Genomic DNA, 18290 nt, shown 5'->3' with positions numbered 1-18290 from the left:
GGAGAGAGAGAAAGAGAGAGAGAGATGCAGAAATATCTTCCATCTGCTGGTTCATGCTATGTCTATAACAGCCAGGGTTGGGCCAGTCCAAAGCCAGGAGCTCAAAGCTCAATCCAGGACCCCCTCATGGGTGGCAGGGGCCCAAGTACGTCACTCATCACCTGGTGCCTCCCAGGGTGCACATTAGCAGGAAACTGGAGCAGAAGCAGAGTAGCCAGCACTTGAATCAAGAACCTCTTTGGGATGTGGACATTCCAAGTTGTGGCTTAACTGCTGTGCCAAACCCTGACCCCTGAGCTTATTTATCGATGACACAGCAGAAATTTATTTTATAACTACTATGAGCAAAGCACCAAGTCTGGGGCTAATACATAGATATATTTACATGCCATTTCTATAGATTTCCTTATAACTATCTTTTCTTCATTAAGTACTTGTTATTTAATATAATCTTTTATCTCCATTTTATTATGCCTGGACCTATAATTCAGATACATTGCAAATATAATATTCAAATTTACATTGATCTACAAAATCATAACTGAATAGAAAACTAGGATCGCAAAAACTTTCTCCATGTATTGGTTAGCATAAGCTACAGTAACAAATGGATCCCAAGCATAATGGTGCACCACCATGAGTTTCTTTGTTGATCTGAGTTTCTCTGTGTTCACAGGCAGGTGAACAGGTTAGCAGGAAGGCTCTGCCGCTGGACACAGGCTGTGGGAGGTCCCACCTCATGAGCACAAGGCTTCTAAGGTCACGGTCACCTCCGTCTGTCATATGCACAGTGGATCCCAGATGTCTTCAAGTGGCAGCAGCACTTCTATGAGACTCTTCTAGCTAGAACTCACTGAATGCAAACCGTAGCAGGCTGCTAATTGTTCAGCAAAAGCCATTTCCTATTCTTCCTACACAAGAACTTGACAATGATTCTCAGCTGCCCTAGCAGCTAGATGGGGGGTCATGTGACCCAGTTCTAGTTAGCCAATGCATGGAGAAAGTTTTTGTATGATTTGTGTTAAATCGCCCAAGAAAACAGTTTACACTCCAAAAAATAAAACACTTGCTCATGGAAAACATTTTATATTATCAGTGACAAGAAGGCCTAGCACTGCTTCTCTGGGAAGAAGTTACTTACAAGGAACTTCTCACATAGCGGTTTAACCATGCTTTAACAGAAAACAGGTGAATTCCCCCAATACTGCTTATTGAGTCCTGACAAGGGCATCAGTTGCTTTTTTGCTTTTTCTTCTTCGTTGTCTTTTTTTAAAAAGATTTATTTATTTACTTATTTGAAAGAGTTACTGGGGGGGGGGGGGGCTGGGAGGGAGGGGGGGGAGAGAGAGAGAGAGAGAGAGAGAGAGAGAGAGAGAGTCTTCCATCTGCTGATTCACTCCCCAATTGGCCACAGTGGCCGAGCTGCGCGGATCGGAAGCCAGGAGCTTCCTCCGGATCTTCCACACAGATGCAGGGGCCCAGGGACTTGGGCCATCTTTCACTGCTTTCCCAGGCCACAGCAGAGAGCTGGATCAGAAATGGAGCAGCTGGGACTTGAACTGGTGCCCATATGGGATGCCGGCACTGCAGGCGGCGGTGGTTTTACCTGCTATGCCAGAGTGTGGGACTCTCACTTGCTTTTTCTAAAGGAACAGCAATCCAAGCTGACCTGAAAGGATGGGGGGAGGCCAGTACCCAGCACGGACGTGGTCAGCAAGCATGCTGCACACCGCCTTCCTCTTTATTCCCAGTAACATGGGCCTTTTGGATGTGTTGGTGGGTTTTGAATTTCAAAATTGTTTTTAAAGTGACTGGCTCCTGCTAGGAAGCCTTACTGAGGCCATGATCACTTCTCTTCTTCCAGTAGATGTTGAACACAAACCCCATCCCCTCAGCATAACTCTGCTCTTCGGCTGGAATACGTGCTCAGGGTAGCTGAGACTCATGATCGCTGATCCATTGCTGCTCGGGCCCGGGCACACGTATCACTTAATACCAAGGGATCTCTGCATTTATTCATGAAATATACCATGTGGATTATTCCTATGTTTAGAATATCCCTTGGGAACAGAATCCTGGTAACTTAATATCAAATCTACTTGAGGAAAGCCTCTCAAAACCTTAAGCCTATCCCCAGCTCTGCTCTGTAAGTACGCCATTGACATCAGCAATTATTACATATTGTTTATTCTGGCCTAGGATTTGCAAAGGGCAGCATTTGAAGGGAAACTAGGATTTCAGATATTAGGTCTGCTTTGGGTTGATCCTACTAACTAGGGGCTGTGGGCTGTTCATGTGAAGTAGCAACTGGTGGGAGAGGAGCCAAGATGCATCATCAGAAAACTTTCCCAGGATCAGTGGATTTTGGCGTGGTCACCTGGCCTCAGAATGTTATTCGGGCAGAATCCTAAACTAAGTAGAAGGTAGTGTCACACACACCTCCCACTCTGGAAGCTAAGGGGGCAGCTCATCTTTTTTCCTAGACAGCTGGGGCATCTGCAAATGCTCTTGCCAAGGGCTTTGAACCTTCAGGGAGTGAAACAAAAATGCAAGGTGCTGAGAGATCATTTGCAGCGATGGAGAGGTGGGTGCAGAGCGGCAGTGCTGAGATGACTTCCAAGGGCTGGGGCCCATTGCAGACTGGACCTGGTGTACTGTGGCTGTGCTCCAGGCTGCCCAGGCTCCCATCTCCTGCCCCTTCCCCCGGCTCTGTGCTAGTCTCACACTAACTGCTTTCTGCTCTCATTGGTCAGGACAAATGTCTGTCATTGGCAATCAAGAGTTTTGCCTAGCATAAATATCTCATAAGTACCAGTTACACCTGTATTTTCCATTCAAATCTGTTTTTCTGATTGCAAAAATTACCAACAACTAAGACCCCCTAAAAAAATTCACTATAATTCCACCAACCATTGTAAACAACTTTAAAGTTTTTGGTCATAACCTTCCCGCTTTTTCCCTGGGCATGTGGACAGTCTTCTTTTACTGTGACTGTGATGCTGTGACTGACATCCTTGCTGAACACGTTTGTACACCTGCATCCTGAATTTGCCTATTGCACTGCCTTTCCCACAGCATTGCTACGAGTCGGTCCAGCGTCTGTCACACTGATTCAAGTTGCCTTTGAATAAATGCATGTAGAAGTGACAGAACTGTCCTACAAGTCACCACAGCAGATGAGTTCAGGTAAATAACCGGGCCAGAAACCCAATCCAGCAGATGGAGCCGTGCCCTTCTGCTGGGCTGGATCCTCAGACACCTCACCTGGCTCTCATTTGGTCATGTGCAAATGAATGTTTAAAAAATTAGATTCAAGTTGCTAGGAGCCGGAACTTCCATAGAAAGTTTAGAATATAGACATGCGCTCCTGAAAGGACCCAGTATTTCAACTAACATTAAAAATTTACCAGTTTTTCAGAACACATTAGACTGATCTCTAATTCAAGAACAGTTGTGGAAGATCTAGTTTAAAGTGAATCATTGTTTGTAAGTATGACTGCTGTTACAGAGGACTTCAGCGAAAAATTTTGCTATGTATACTAAAAACTGTTATTTGCAAATAGTAACATTAACATTTTTTAGAAATTCTCTTTAGCCCTTACAGCTTAATAGAGCTTAATGCCCTCTTTTACAGAGGTAAACCTTAACCCCAGATGGATTAAAATGAATTAGTAGTCTCTAACTTAATTTTCAATTTTTTTCAACCTAAATTGCCTTGAGTCTGTCTTATCCTATGGTTCGTCATTCTATTACATGGTTTTAAGGTGTTAATTTTTTTCCTTTATAGCCATACTTTAATGCTAAATAAAAAAGCTAATAGCTCTGGTTTCCTTCTTGGTGAACAAATTTTCCTTATTGCTACCACCAAATTATTTAAATTTTATTCATTTATTTGAAAGGCAGGAGGGGGACACTCTCTCCCATCCACTGCTTTGAGTCTTCAAATGTATGAAACAGCGAAGGCTGGGCCAGGCCAAACCCAGGAGCTGGGACCCCAGTCCAGGTCGCCTGTGTAGGTGGCAGGGACTCAGCTACTTGGGCCGTGGCCTGCTCCCTCCCAGGGTCTGCATTAGAGGGGAGCTGGAGTTGGAAGGCGGAGCCAGAACTCAAAGCCAGGCACTGCGATATGGGACGTGGTGTCAGCTGCCATTTCAGGGCCCAGGCCACATAGCTGCACCGGTTTAATTTTTAGGGTGACTTATGACTGTTTTCAAGAAATGGTGCTTTTTCTGCATAACCAAAATCTCTGATGACTGTTCAACCACTTAAAACAATTATTAAGAAAATCATCCCGTGGTTTTTTTTTTCTTTTAAGCCAAAGAAAATGAAGAATGACTTTTTACATCCTGGGCCTCAACATTCCTTTGCTATTCACATCAAAATGCAGTAGTCTTCACATTTGTTACCATGGATTTTCTACATTTCTAAAAGCTATTTATATAGAACAACAAAAGAACGTAATTAAGCTGGAGTCTTTCCATATCATTGTCTTTGGGGTCCAAGCAGAACTATGATGTAGGCGAGAATCCTGTGGCCAGGTTCCAGTGCCTGTGATGCAAGCTGAAGAACAAAAAGTTGAGCTGCAAACAGACTCGGGAAAAGGATGCGACCTCACGGGTCTCCATCTTTAGACATCAAACCAGGGCAAAGGAGCTAAAAGAGCAGCTGCGATGTGGGTGCTTACAAAACAGTATTTTCCAGCATGTACCGGGAGGTTGAGGGTCATCGCTCCTTAGTCTCTGAGAATAAAATGGGCTGCCCAGTTGTTTGCAATGATTCTTGATGGAAAATATTTGGGAAGGCGGGAAGCTGTCTACCCCTACTGAAAGGCCATCTTTCTTTCCAGTGACTCAAAACTTTGAATTGTATTTTCAGTGTGAATCCAACCCAGTTCCAGAGGTTACAGACCCCACATCCCTCATAACCCAAGTCCTGCTGTAGACCCTCTAGGTGCTAGGGATGCCACCTGTTCCCGCTTTGATCGCCTCACCCGATTCCTTGATATGGGCTTCTGTCCTTATTACAGTTTTTGATTCATTCAGAGCATTTGTTTACTACTGTAATATCCAATACAGTGTAACTTAAAGAATCCTGTAAAATAAGGAACTAGCAGTTCTGATATTTGGTCAAGTTGCAACAGGGCTGATGGCTTGGCTGAAGTGAAACTGTAGCCCTAGTTGCCTTTGGATAAGAAATCAAAATCATATTACATTTTTCTTAGACACAAACTACAAGCTTATTTTAAAAAGCCAAGTGCAGATTTCTCCATGGGCAATATCCAATGGGCTACACTTTTTGGATAGTGCAACTTCTATAGTGATCGACATCTAAGCGAGGCCCTCTTTCCATTTTCTAACACTAAAACAAACACTGTTATCAAAATGTGTACAAGTAAGATGCTTCTAAAAACAAGCATTCTTATTTGAATCGCTGCTGTCGGCTTTCTTCCGTGGGGGTTTGGGCTTCCAGGCGATCCTCTTCAGCCCCAGCACAGAAGTGAGCTATCTGCTTGTTTACCAGAGCCCTGGATGGCCCGCATCTCTGCGTCTGATTGGTTGGCTGTGAGATTACTCTTGCGGAAAAGCACGGTGCCTCATTGCATTGCCAGCTGTGTGGTCTTAAGTCTGGTTGGGACTTGCAAACCCAAGATAAGCCTTCCCCACCAGAGAGGGCAGGAACCTGAGGACCCGGGTGTTACCTGGCTCCTGCACACCGCAGTGGCTTAATGGGTGCGTGATGCTTTAAGAGAAACTCAAACACCCTCTCCAGAAATCACAAACGGACTCAATGGCAAAGAGTGGTAATTTGGGCTCCCTCCTGTCTTAAAGAGAATACAATTAAAAGTAAATAAATCCGAATGACACAAATAGCCCTCAATAAGATTAGCAGCGTCTGAGGCCGAGGGAGATGCCAGCTAAGTCAACAATTATACTATTTATATCCAGATGAAATAAAACTATGACTTAAGGTGTTTTTTTTTTTTTTAATTTTGCATTTCTCAGCTACTCAGAGTAACCATGCTCACCTTTCAAACTGCACTTGTTATTTTCGCTGAAAAAAAAAGGCACGGAGGAAAACGCTTATGAGCCGCAGCCCTTCAGGCCTGCAATCCAGCAGGTTGCAGTATTAAGATGCTCCGGCTTCCTGCCCCGTGTGCGCGTTCAGTGTTTTATTTACGCTGTCACTTTGTATTTCCTCCTAAACTTTAAGAATGAAACTGTATCGGTGTTATGTAACCATGTTTTACATTTCTCCCTCCATCGAACCCACGTCTGGGGGGGGGGGGGAGTAAACAATGTATCCAATATCCAAAAAGGGGGGCGGGAAACCAGCTCGGGGTCCGTGCTGGGGGCACCGGGGTGTGCGGAGAAACCAACGCGCCGACCCAGAGGGGCAGGCCGACGCGGACGCCGCCAAGTCGGGAACCCGCTGGGGAACCGGGCTGAGAGGTCCCTCAAAACTTCCCCCCCAAAATAATCAGGCGGCAGCCCACGGAGACGCCTGGGCCAAGCGTTCCGACGATGCCGCCCTGCAAAGCCGCAGCGCACGGCGCGCGGCTCCCAGCCGCACGGGCCTCGGCCCAGGACTCCGGGCGGGACCCGCGCCTGCCTCTCGCCCCGGCCACCCCTGCAGACGTGCGGCGGCCGCTCTCAGGGCACGGTCTTCACCCACTCCAGGCCCGGGCGCCCCGGGGCGAGCTGACCTGACGCGACAGCCACAAGGAAGCCTGCCTCTGAGGAGACCGCCGTGGACCCGCGGTGAGTCACGCCGGGGTGCAGGCCGCGGGCGGCGGCCGCACCGAGGGGAAGGGGCGCGCGGGCCGGGAGCCGCAGCCCGGGGCTCCCGGCGCGACCCTGGGGACCCCGGCCCAGGGCCGCCCCCTCCCCCAGCGCACCCCGACCCCTCCCGCGTCCCCGGGGCCTCCCCCCGCCCCAGCCACGCCGGGCCGCCCGCCTCCTTCCGCAACCCCGCGGTGTGCCGCGCGGGCGGGCCCCGGGCAGCCCTGGCGCAGCCCGCGGCGCGGCAGGGACCCCGACCCGACCCCTCCGGCCGCGCCCCTCCCCCTCGTGTAACGCACCTGCGGCCCCGCCCCCGGCCAAACGCGGAGGCGGCGGCGGGCTGGCGAGGCCAGGCGGCTCGGCCCCGGAGGCACAGTCACCTTCCCTTCCCCCGCCATTCCGCCCACCCCCCTCGCTCAGCCAGGGAGCAGCCGCCGCGCTCCTCCGCCGCCCCGAAATCTAAAGGGGTCCGTCTCCGGCACCACAACCAAATGGCTGAGCCTCCCTGGCCGGCTGCGCAGCCCGCCCATTGGGCCCTTCCCCCCCCGCCGCCGCCGCCATTGGCTGTTGCTCGGAGACCCTCGGCGGCGATTGGCCCAGGCCGCTGCCGTTCGTCCGCGGGGCCGCAGATCCCGCCTCCACGGCGATCAGGTTAGTGTGCGCCGCGGGTGCTGGGGGCTCGAGAACCGAGCGGAGCTGGTTGAGCCTTCAAAGTCCTAAAACGCGCGGCCGTGGGTCCGGGGTTTATTGATTGAATTCCGCCGGCGCGGGAGCCTCTGCAGAGAGAGAGCGCGAGAGATGGACATGAACAAACGGATTCATTTAGAGCTGCGGAACAGGACGCCCTCTGATGTGAGCATTTGCCAAAAATATCCCCGGCGGTCCATTCTCCTACTTTGTGTGTGCGTGTGTGTGTGTGTGTGTGCGCGCGTGTGTATGTGCGTGTGCGCGCGCGCGCTGGAGGGGGAGGCACTTCTTCCTCGGGGGCGTGGGGCCGGGGGCCGCAGAGCCCCCCGAGCCGCTGCCCTTGCTGGGTGACTACCTGTGCGTGTGCGCCCGCGTGTGCGAGGTGCGTGCGAGTGTGCACCGGCGGGGCGGCGGGCGCACGCGTGCGGGCCGCGGGAGCCTCGGGGCCCGCGGCTCCCGCGCCTCGGCCGGGGCAGGGATGGCCGCGGGGGGCGGCGGCGAGGGGCTGCGCGCCGGGCTCCGCGGCCCGGGGGAGGGGGCTCGGGGCCGCCGCGCCGCCCCCGCGCCCCGGCCCCCTCGCGCACAATAAGTTTTGGGCGCCGCGAGTCCGGTGTAGTTTGCGGTCCGCGGGGGGCCGCGGCCCGGGGCAGGGGGCCGCCGCGGAGTTGGGGGCGGCTCGAGTTTAAAGTGCGTCTCGGTGGCTTCGCAGTGATGAGGCGAGAGACGGGGGAGCCATATTTGTAACTTTGTAGTGTTCGTGAACGCGCCCTTTCTCTCCCTCCCTCCCTTCCTCTCCTCTTTCTCCCTCACTCTTTCCACACCACCTTCGGGCCAGATGCTGATGTTTCTCCCTCTCCTTCCGAGGGGAGGGTAGATTGGCAGGAGGGGGAGGGATTCTCGACGGCGCCCAGGCGCCCGGGGCCCCCGCGCCTCCCCAAGCTCCCGCCGCCGCCGCAAGTTGCCCAAAGGCGCCGCGTCCCGGTGCCCCCTCGCCCCGGCCCCTGCCAGCCCTGGACTGTGGCGGGCTCCTTGGCGGCCCCAGACTCGGGAACGGGCACGGGAAACTTTGTCAGGACGCGAGCTGCCGGAGCTGCCGCCGAGCTGGGCGGCGCGGGCCCACGACCGTGCGGGCACGGCGCGCACGCAGCCCCGGGCCGAGGAGTTTGCCTGCCCGTGGCCGGCACCAGCTGGGCGGCGGCGGCGGCGGCGGGACCCCGGCCAAGGGACACTTACGCGGGTGGGAGCCGGGGGTGGGGCCGGAGCGCACCCCAAGGAGGGGAAGGCGAGGCGGGCGGCTCGGACGCTCGCTTTTATTCCTGGCTCCCGCTCGCTCTCACACTTGGGTGTTCCGGCCGAGTTGGCGGCTGGGCTCGGAGACCCCGGCGGGACCCTCGGAGGCCGGGGAGCCGCAGAGTTGGGACTCGGGGCGGCACGGAGCGCGGACCGGTCGCCCCTCCGGCCCGTGCCACGCGAGTCCCTGGCGGAGGCAGGCCTTGCTTCCTCTTACCCTAGTTCCTCCCCCGAACCGGAGTGAGACTTTTGAAAACAAGATCCTTTTTGTCGTCCCCCTCCCCCCTCCCGCCTGCAGCGGCGGACGGTGGACGTGTGCGATGCCTCCGGCGCGCGGGGCGGAGGGAGGGGGCGCCCCGGCCGGGCGGGAGTCGCCGCGGAGCGTCCACCGCGCCAGCCTGCCTCCGGCCCGCGTCGCCCCGGCCGGGCCCGGGAGCCGAGCCTTTGGGGGCTGGGTGTGGTGATGGGGGAGGGGGCGCGGCCGCGGTCTTCCCGCGTACTTTCCGGAAAGCCCCCGGGGCTCGAAGGGGCCGGGGTCTCGGCCGGCCCGAGCCGCACCGCCGGCCGCCTCGGGAGCGCGACGGGCAAGCGGGTCGAACCGGCTTTAAACTTCGCGAGTGTGCGCGGGGGAGGGCGCGCGGCGCGCCGGGCGGGGAGGCTGCTCGCACGGCGCCCCCTCGCCCGCCAGCCTGGCGGCCCGCACGCCGGCCCCTGCCTCCGGGCGGGGTGGGGCGCGGGCGGCGGGGGAGGGGGCGAGCGCCGGCGAGCGAGGGACAAAAGGGGTGGGGGAGGAGAACCGGGTTTTTGCGGAGGCTCGGGAGACAAACAGCTCCTGGGGAGCGCCCCTGCGCCCTCCCCGCCGCGCCGCCCCCGGGGGCCCCCCACACACCCACCTTCGGAACCTCTCCCAACTCGGATCCGGGGCTGGTGGCCACGCCGCGACGCCGAACTAGGACGTGCAGCCATGTTCCCCGGTCTCGCGCGGCCCGCCCCGCCCCTCCCCCCACGGCGGGGCCGGCGCGGCGCGCGGGGCTCGGAATGCGGGCTCCGGCTCCATGCGGCGCGGGGCGCGGGCGGGCGCGGGGCGCCGTGCGCGCGGGGCGGCGCGCCGGGCGGCGCGCCGGGCGGGCCTTCGGGCTCCCGGAGCCGATTCCGAGCTCCAGGTGTTTTATTTGTGATGATGATTTTTTTTTTTTAACTGCGAGAGCCGCCCCGGGGCCGGGCCCGAAGGGCGCCGAGGCGTTCTTGGTGGGGAGGCGGGGGCAGCCGCCAGGGCTCTGCGCGCCTGTGGCACGACCGCTGGGCGCCGGGCTGCCATTTTGTCACCGTGGCTGTTGTCGCCGGGGGTTGGGGGGGGGGAGTGAAGTCTTGCGCCATCGCCTCGACGGCCTCCGGCGCGGAGGCGGCCTTGGAGCTGGCCCCAGGGCCCCCTACTTGTGCGCGGGGCTCGACTGGGGTCTGCACCCAGCGCCGGCGGCCCGAGGCGTCGCAGCGGCGTTGCGCGGGGAGGGCCTCGCGCCGCCAGGGCCGCTCCCCCACCCGCAGATCCCCGCCCTCTCCGCCTCTCTCCAGGATTTGGCCGATCCTACTGCAGGCGTAGACGTGGTTAAATGTAGCCTTAAGGACGATCCGATCGCCCGGCTGTTTGCTCCTTGGGCGGAAGTGATGGGGCGAGGGGAGCATTGAACGGGAGGGGTCTTTTGGCCCGGGTGGGAGGGTGGGGGAATGGGGGTCGCGCACGCGACTCTGGTGCCAGCCTGCAGCCGAGGACGGCGGCCCCTTCCCCGGGAGGGACGAGGTGCGGACGCATTGGGGAAACGCCCTCCGGGGCTGGGCTCTCCGGGAAGGTAGGTCGAGCTCCGCGTTGCAGGGCCCGGCAGCCTGGGGGAGCCCATCCTTGCTCTTTCTCGGCCTCCCCCCTCCTTTTTATTTTTGCCCGTGGGGAAGCAGTTAGAATTGTCAATGCAGTCCCCACCCGAAAGGGAGGAGACCCAGTTTTTGAAAAAGTTCCCTGCCTCTCTCCGGCTGTTCGCCCCTTGCCGGAGCCACTGGCTCTCCTGGGACTTTTGGAAAGCCGCCGTTGGGGCTGCTTGAACCCAGGTGTCTGCTTAGAGACCTAAGTTCCATGGCAGTGTCCCGCAGAGGCTGCCTTGGAGGCCGGGAGGCCGGCTCTGACTTTGACCTTTGGAATACATCGCATGATGTTTTCCAGGCTGACTTACTGCCTAATTGGGTTCAAGCAGCCTGATATTAACTGCAGCGTATGCGAGCCAGCTAGGGAGGCACGGGCAGAAAATTGAGCATGAGCTCCACATGGCCACAGGCAGCTGAGTTCGGTTATTGAGTGTTGCTGCTGCTGATGGTGGTGGTGTTGAGTCTGGGGGCTCCATGGTCAAGCTGGGCTGTAGCAACGGCCCCGGCCTGGCTTGGACTTCCCCACCACAAAAGAGGAGGCTGCGTTCACCTGCCCTTCCTGGCGTAGGTTGGCCCAATCTGTGTCCTTGAAGCTTGGTTTTCTCACCTGTGAAGTGGGAACAGCAGTCCCATTTAGTCGGCACGTGACAAAGCTGTTTTGACTTGGCTTGCGGTGGGTGGGTGGTCAGTGCATGGCAGCAGTCTTCTCAGTCCTAAGTTTGAGGCTCTCTGTGGTTTAGAACAGCAACAATAGCTAATGCATTCAGAGCCCCTGGCACACACCTAAGTGGATTCCACATGCCAGTTAAGTTAGGCCCCACTACAGCTCTGTGCAGTGGGGATTGTTAGTATTTTCCTGTATTGCATACGGGAATGGAGGCATGGAAGGGGTATCACGGGACCAGTCAGATGCTTGCACCACCAAGTGTGCATCCTCTGCCTCCCTGGAAGCCCCTGTTTGTGTAGGGCAGCACGGGGAGTGGCGTTTCTCTGCCTGCTTTGGAGTGATGCCGCCTTATGAAGCGAGCCAGCTTCCCGGCACTGAAGGTGCAGGAGTGAAGATTGGCTAGGCTCCTGAGCAAAGCTCTTGCGGCTGGGGCTCAGGACCCCTGGCTCCGGGGGTTGTCATTCCCGGGGAGGCGGGGAGCCACACGCCGAGTACGGCTTAGCGCAGTCGTGTCTACTTAGGCTGGGGTGCATCTGGCCATTTGGATGTTGAGGGACACATCTGGGTAAAGAGAAGATGGGCAGGAGCCACTCCTAGCTTGTGTGGCTCTCCCATGTTACGCCTGTCCTGTTTTGCTAGTCTCCGTCTACAGCCAGGAAACAGAACAGAATTGGCTTGCGCTTAGTATCTGGGACATGGTACACTAGTAACACCTCATGGATCATCTCACTTAATCCTCCCAACAACTCCTTAAGGGCAGGCCAAGCAGTGCGACGTTATCCCCGTTACCAGGGTGGATCATCTGGGGTTGGCAGAGAAGGTCGAAGAACTGGCAAGCAGCGGAGCTGGGCTTTTGTGCTGTGAAACCAGAGGCCCCTTTGGTGGGCAGTAGCCTGGTGTAGTCCGTTAGGTGTCAAGTTTGAGCTTTTACCAGAATCAGCCAGGGAGCATGTAAAATGCACAGTCCAGGGCTCCAGTCACCAAACGACAGCTGAGCTGGCTGCACAGCTCCTGGGCTAAGCATGCTGAATACCCCTGAACCTTGTGATCGCTTTGATGGTGAAACACACACGTGGAACCCCAATTAAGCAAAATATTATCCCCTCTCCATAAAGAATTCCACTTACCTCGCTAGTTGGCCTGAATGACAAAAAAAGAAATTGTACTCAGTGTGCTTTGAGTTTTATCAATAAAAGAAAAAAATAGTGGAAATGTGTTTACCTTTGTTGTAAAAGTGCCCGTGCGTGATGTTCTCAGTGAAGTTCATCCTTGGATTGGGGAGGGAGGGAGGGTGAGGGCCCCTGGGCCCTGGTGCTTTGTTTCATCCGAACGCATGGTTTTTTGGGGTGGTGTGTTTGGAGTTTTTCCAGTTCTTTCTGTGTGTGCCTTGTGGAAATCAGCCTCAAGTCTAGAACTCCCCCTTCAGGGAGAGAAATTGTCCTTGTTGACCGATTTAGTGTCGCACACCCCTCTCTGCCCCCTTCTGGTGTGTAACCACCTTGTACTCAGTATTTCAAAGGGCTTTTGCCCATCTTATAATGAAATAGTACCCCTTACATGTTGGATGCCTTCTCGGGGTTCGAGTGAAGGAGTTTGCACTGGAGAGCTTCAAGTGTTCAGGCCTCCCTAGTCTAGGGGCGCTGTGTACCCCGGGGGCTGAAGTGGGGCACAGGGCACAGGTTCCTGGAAACAGGGGCGATCCCGGCGTCTCTGGTTTTGTTCGGCCGCTCTCCCTCCAAGTGTGGCCTGCTTTCGGGGCCCTCGTATCCTCCTCCAGCTGCTTTGGCCTGAGCCGACGAGGCTGAATTGTGACTCCGTTTAGGGGTCCAGAAGGGGACGCTCCCATAGAGATGTTTGCTGCCTCACCCCCACCTGCCACCACTCCTGTTTTGGCCTGTCCCACCTCTGCTCTGGCTGGCTCTCTAATCTCCTGGGAAGCAGCCTGTAGCAGTCCCCCAACAAGCAGGGAAGTGGGGACCTGCCTGTGACGCCTAAGTTGCCTTGAAATATAACTGCACAACCAATGATAGGTGCCCAGCGCTGGTGTCCTCATTATAGAGAGATGGCGGCTGGCAGGGATGGAGATTGGTGAAGGCAGCTGTTCAGAACTTCTCATTTAATGAGATTTGCTGTTGAAACTGAGCCTAGCACTGGTGGCCAGGAGCCAGTTGCCAGGACAGGGCTGCAGCTTCCTCGTGTGGAGTCGGTTGTGAATACGCTACAGTCCCGCAAACCCTGGGCCGCACCCTGCAACCCGGGAGGTTTCCTCAGATTTGCTTTGTTTTAGCTCCGCATTCACCCACCTGCCCTTCATTTCCCACACTCGCTCCGAGCCCCAGATCTGAAAGATCAGCAGGCGCGCTCTGCTATTACTGACTCGACTGTGGATGAAAGTCAGCCCTGTTTTTCCCAGACCTATTTATGTTTGGAGATTCCGGTTTGGTGAGGAAATTATCAGAGGACTATTAAAGACTTGGCTCTGTGCTCAGCTTTGCTGTTAACTGCGTTGGACATGGAGTTTGGCCTCTTTGGGCCTCTTGCTTTCTCCACTCTAAGATGGGGCGGTTGGATTGGGTGGGCGACTTTCAAACACTTTGAGCCTGATAGCAACAGTTGAGTTTTACACCTGCTGCCCAGAGGCCTGTGCCCACTGCTGCACACATCCGATTGTTAGTCAAGAAGCTAACACCGGTCTCTGCCTCTTTGCGTAAAACGCTTTTTTTTTTTTTTTTTTTTTTTTTGATTCATTGAAAAGAAATTTGGCTGGCTTTGACTCATGGATGGATTCTGTTCCTTGTTAATGTTTATGAAGACGAGTGTTAAAGTTCCTTGGTACTCGGGGACTTGGGGGACTGAGAAAATGCCTTTGTGGCTCTGGGGGCTCTGCGCGGTGAGTGAGGCATGATTTCTCCTGTTTCGAGCCAGCTCCGCTCTGGGTGCCCTGTTCTGGAGCTGCTTTCTCTCCTCACTCCCAGCTCTTTCCTGGCCCAGGCCTTGTCACCCTGCAGGCACTCCTTTGCCCAGGCAGATGCTGTCCACAGTCCTCAGGTGTGCCCTCCGCCACACCTTCCTCATCCGCCCTCGCCCTCTGTCTTTCAGGGTGCCACACACCATGGCTGTCGCCTGAAGGCACCCACACTTTCCAGCACTGAGTCAGAGAAGCTTGCACAGGGGCCGGCGCTGTGGTACAGTGGGTTAAACCACCGCCTGCCACGCCAGCATCCCATATGGGCACCAGTTCAAGTCCCTGCTGCTCTACTTCTGATCCAGCTCCCTGCTGATGCACCTGAGAAAGCAGCAGAAGATGGCCTGAGTCCTTGGCCCCTGCATCCACATGGGAGACGTGGATGGAGTTCCAGGCGCTGGGCTTCCACCTGGCCAACCCCTGGTCGTTATGGCCACTTGGGGAGTAAATCAGTAGATGGCAGATCTCTCTCTCCCTCCGTAACTCTGCCTTTCAAGTAAAAATATTTTTAAGGGTTTTCTTTTTTTAAAGATTTTATTTATTTATTTGAGATGCAGAGTTATAGACAGAGACAGAAAGGTCTTCCATCCACTGGTTCACTACCCAAATGGTTGCAACAGCTGGAGCTGGGCCCATCAGGATCCAGGAGCTTCTTCCAGGTCTCCCATGTGGGTGCAGGGGCCCAAGCACTGGGCCATCTTCCACTGCTTTCCCCCAGGCTATAAGCAGGGAGCTGAATTGGAAGAGGAGCAGTAGGAACACAACCTGGTGCCCATATGGGTTGCTGGTGCCGCAGGTAGAGATGCCATAGCACCAGCCCCAACAAATCTTTTTTTAAAAAGCAGTTTGCAGAGAGGAGAATGCGCTTGGCTCCCTGGGCCCAGATGGCCTGAGTATGCATCCTGTCTCCCCCACTTGCAACTGGGGCACTTGGACAGGTCCTTTCCCTCCCAGGGCCTTGCCAATTTGCCTCTGCGAGATGAAGATGTAGTCCTACCTTCCATGTACACAGTAAGCACTCACTAAACATTACAGTCTGTTCTGCTAGGACTCTGTAGCTGTCATCACTTCCATTATCAAGAGACACATTGTTTCAGTGGGAAAAGAGGTCAGAAGCTGGAGAATCAAACTGGCCACAGTTATTTTTGCACACAAGCAATTCACTAGTCACTGAGTGGTCTCCAGATCTGGGCACGGCCCTAGGATCCAAGCAGCACAGATGGCCCCAGCACTGATCGGGGGCAGTGGTTTCAACAGGGGCGATGTCACAATTTGCCTTCTCCCAGGCCACTCCTTTTGCTGCTGCCCTTAGCTACTACTGCTTTAGGCCTCCGCTCCTTAAAGTGCTCACCGACCACCCCCCCAAGCTGGGGACACCCCTCCCAGGGCAGATTGGAACTTCCCATCTCCTAAGGAATTACTACAGCCCAGGCCCACTCCCTGGCTCAGTGGTCCTGTGCACCTGCCCACTTCTCCAGGGCACCTCGATGCTCCTCGTGCTGGGCTGCCGCTGCCCTCCCAGACAAGCACACAGATGCCTTTGGTGGGTCCCATACCCACCCTGGAGCTGCCACACCCCCTTCTCCCCCGCTTCACCCCTCTCAGTCCTCGGCCTTCTGTTGCCTCCACGTTCAGCATCCCTGACCTTCACGAGCTGTGTTCCCAGCCCCCAGCTCTCCCTCCACAGCCCTCACCAGCCCTTGGTTTCTTGTGTCCGGTTGTCTTCCCCCTGGGCAGCTGTGAAATGCTATACTCAGTCAAGCCTGGGTCCTGGGCCCTGTGGCTCTGCATTCCACCCCTAAGAGGTCTCCCTTACACACAACCTCAGGTGCCATGTGCTGCCTGGGACCCGCCTGAGGTCTCTGCTCCAGCTGCACTGGAGTTCAAAGGGAGCCCATGACATCTGCCTTGCTCCACCCCCATGCCGGTCCCCTTTCCACCCAGCACAAGTCCTGAGTCTGCAACCCTGCCCCTGTTGCTTGCCAGCAGATCTTTCTGCATCCCAGCGTGGTCTCCTGGAAGCCTTGCTTTGAACTTCAGCCAGGGTCACCTTTACAGAAACACAGGTGCGATCGTGTCAGCCCATAGGTAAAATTCACCGCTGTTCTTAGGATGAAGTTAGATCAGCAAGGCCCTGCGTGGCTTCCCTCTCATCTTCTCTCTCATCTCCCCCCCGATCTTACTGCCATCTCCTTCATCTTCCCCCTCAGGTCTAGGGCTTATTCTTCCGTTGTAAAACTCTTTGAGAACTTTCCTTCCCAGCGCTTCAGCTTGTAATTACACACTCCCGAAGGTGTCTAATGAACATCTCTGTTCCCTCCATGTAGCCAGTACACTGTGTGGTTTAAGAGACCTGGTCTTGCTCATCATCAAGTGTATCTCAGGGCTCACTGCACTTGGCACATGGGAGCCTTCTGGAAGTACTGAGAGAGTGAAGGCATCATGGCACCTGTCTCTTGCGTCACCCCCTGCCTGGTAAACCAAGCATGAAGCCACCGAAACGAGGCACCAGCTTTCTTGGGGGGTTGATGAGAGGTTTTCTGTTTACTGAGCTGCCTGCATACATAGCTCAGTGGTGAGTGGTGCCTGCATCCATAGCTCAGTAGGCTTCAAGTCTTCCTGATTTATTTTTTTTGCATCCATTAACAGCCCCCCCCCCCAAAATCTTTTTCTAAGCCCCCAGTACATGGGTATTTGATGAAGTTGATGGAATGTAGAACTAAATGGTAAGTTTATTTGGATGCTGAAAAAAATTAATCTATGCAAATAAAGGGTCTGGAAAAAGTTCATGAAAATGTGCATTATGAAAAAACTACACAAAACTGCACAAAAATAGATTTTTTAATTTCATTTTTCTGCTCACTTCTTGAGGTGTTCTTGTATGTGTACCTTTTAGTTGTGATTATTTGCATATGTTACATGTAAATAAATATAGATATATAGTAAAACGTGATACCAGAAATGCAAATGAGAAATGATTAGTTAAATTTGAGTCCTAACATTTTATTCTTTTGCCCTAGTAGATTGCCTAGGGTGGTCCACTTAGGAGACCACTGCTGTAATGCACTGCTTATTTTTAGTTCAGTTATAAAATTCACTTTGTAAAGTGAATGCCCAAACCCTGGCAAACACTTTCCTTGTTAAGCTCTTCTCAGCCCCGGCGAAGGGTGAGCAGGACAGGGGGACATCCCAGCCCCTCTTTGATAAGGTGGCCTTCCTGGGGTCACCGTGCGTCGACGGTCCATTGTTGCTGCCTGTCCACTTGGTGACGCCAAGGGCTTGGGTCCGCCAGCGTCCCCTCAGGTGATCCCTGTGGTTCCACAGCACTAAGCCCCTGGGTCCTCCCTGCACATGTGCCGAGAGGCCCAGAAGTGGCTGAGGGGAGAGGATTCTGTCACCACAGGCTCGGGACCAGTGGTGGGTAGGTGGATGGCTTTTTCCTCCTTATCTGAGGCCAGGAAGAAGTCAGAGGCAGGATCTGCTGCAGGTGGGACAGCAGGGACCCAGGGGCAGAGGGAAGCATGGAGGAGAGAGGCCTGGCTCTGCTTGTTGGTGAGACTTTGATACAGTTGCCGGGGCCCAGCTGCCAGAGAGTGCTCCAGCCTCGAATTCTGGATTCTGCTGCCTCCTGTAGATGGAGAAGTTGGGGGGGAAGAGGTGGGAGGCAAGGGCCTGTAAGGACTGTGAGATTTCTTCTGTATCATGAATCAGTGAGGGACCCAGCCCCGTGTTCTGTCACCCGCTCTCACCGCAGGCCCTGGTGGTGTGGCTGTGAAGGGCAGGGCGGGAGCCCACTTTGCTGACCTGGCCTGAATGTCAGCCATGGCTTTGTGGCGCCAGCCTGCAGAGTGAAGCAGGGAGTTTATGCCAGTGCTGCTGGAGTGTTTGCGTAGCACAGTTAATGTACGGAATCCACTGTGCAACTGGGGACAAATCCTGCCAGGTTGCTGTCGCGGCACTGGGGACTTTGAACACGGCTCCTAGACAG

General features: G+C 55.1%; 1 protein-coding gene and 1 long non-coding RNA gene across 2 annotated transcripts in view; one reads left to right on the top strand and one right to left on the bottom strand.

Moving 5' to 3' along the window:
• Positions 1–7500: 7500 nt before the first annotated feature.
• Positions 7501–18290, top strand: part of ANP32A (acidic nuclear phosphoprotein 32 family member A) — a 35784-nt gene continuing 24994 nt past the window's right edge. Inside the window, exon 1 of the mRNA XM_008252604.5 lies at positions 7501–7631. Coding sequence (XP_008250826.2) covers positions 7578–7631 — 54 coding nt within the window. The 5' untranslated portion in view covers positions 7501–7577. The remainder of the gene's footprint in view (positions 7632–18290) is intronic.
• Positions 7508–9789, bottom strand: LOC138844711 (uncharacterized). Its single transcript, XR_011380947.1, has 2 exons — positions 9650–9789; positions 7508–7555 (listed from the first exon to the last, which is right to left on the bottom strand). It is a non-coding gene; the product is annotated as an uncharacterized LOC138844711 (long non-coding RNA).

Source organism: Oryctolagus cuniculus, chromosome 12 (genome assembly GCF_051225735.1).
Source record: "Oryctolagus cuniculus isolate XC-2025 breed Fujian yellow rabbit chromosome 12, ASM5122573v1, whole genome shotgun sequence".
In the NCBI taxonomy this organism is placed as follows: Eukaryota; Metazoa; Chordata; class Mammalia; order Lagomorpha; family Leporidae; genus Oryctolagus; species Oryctolagus cuniculus.
The sequence above is the reverse complement of the archived record's forward strand: the minus strand, read 5'-3'. Positions and strand labels throughout refer to the sequence as shown.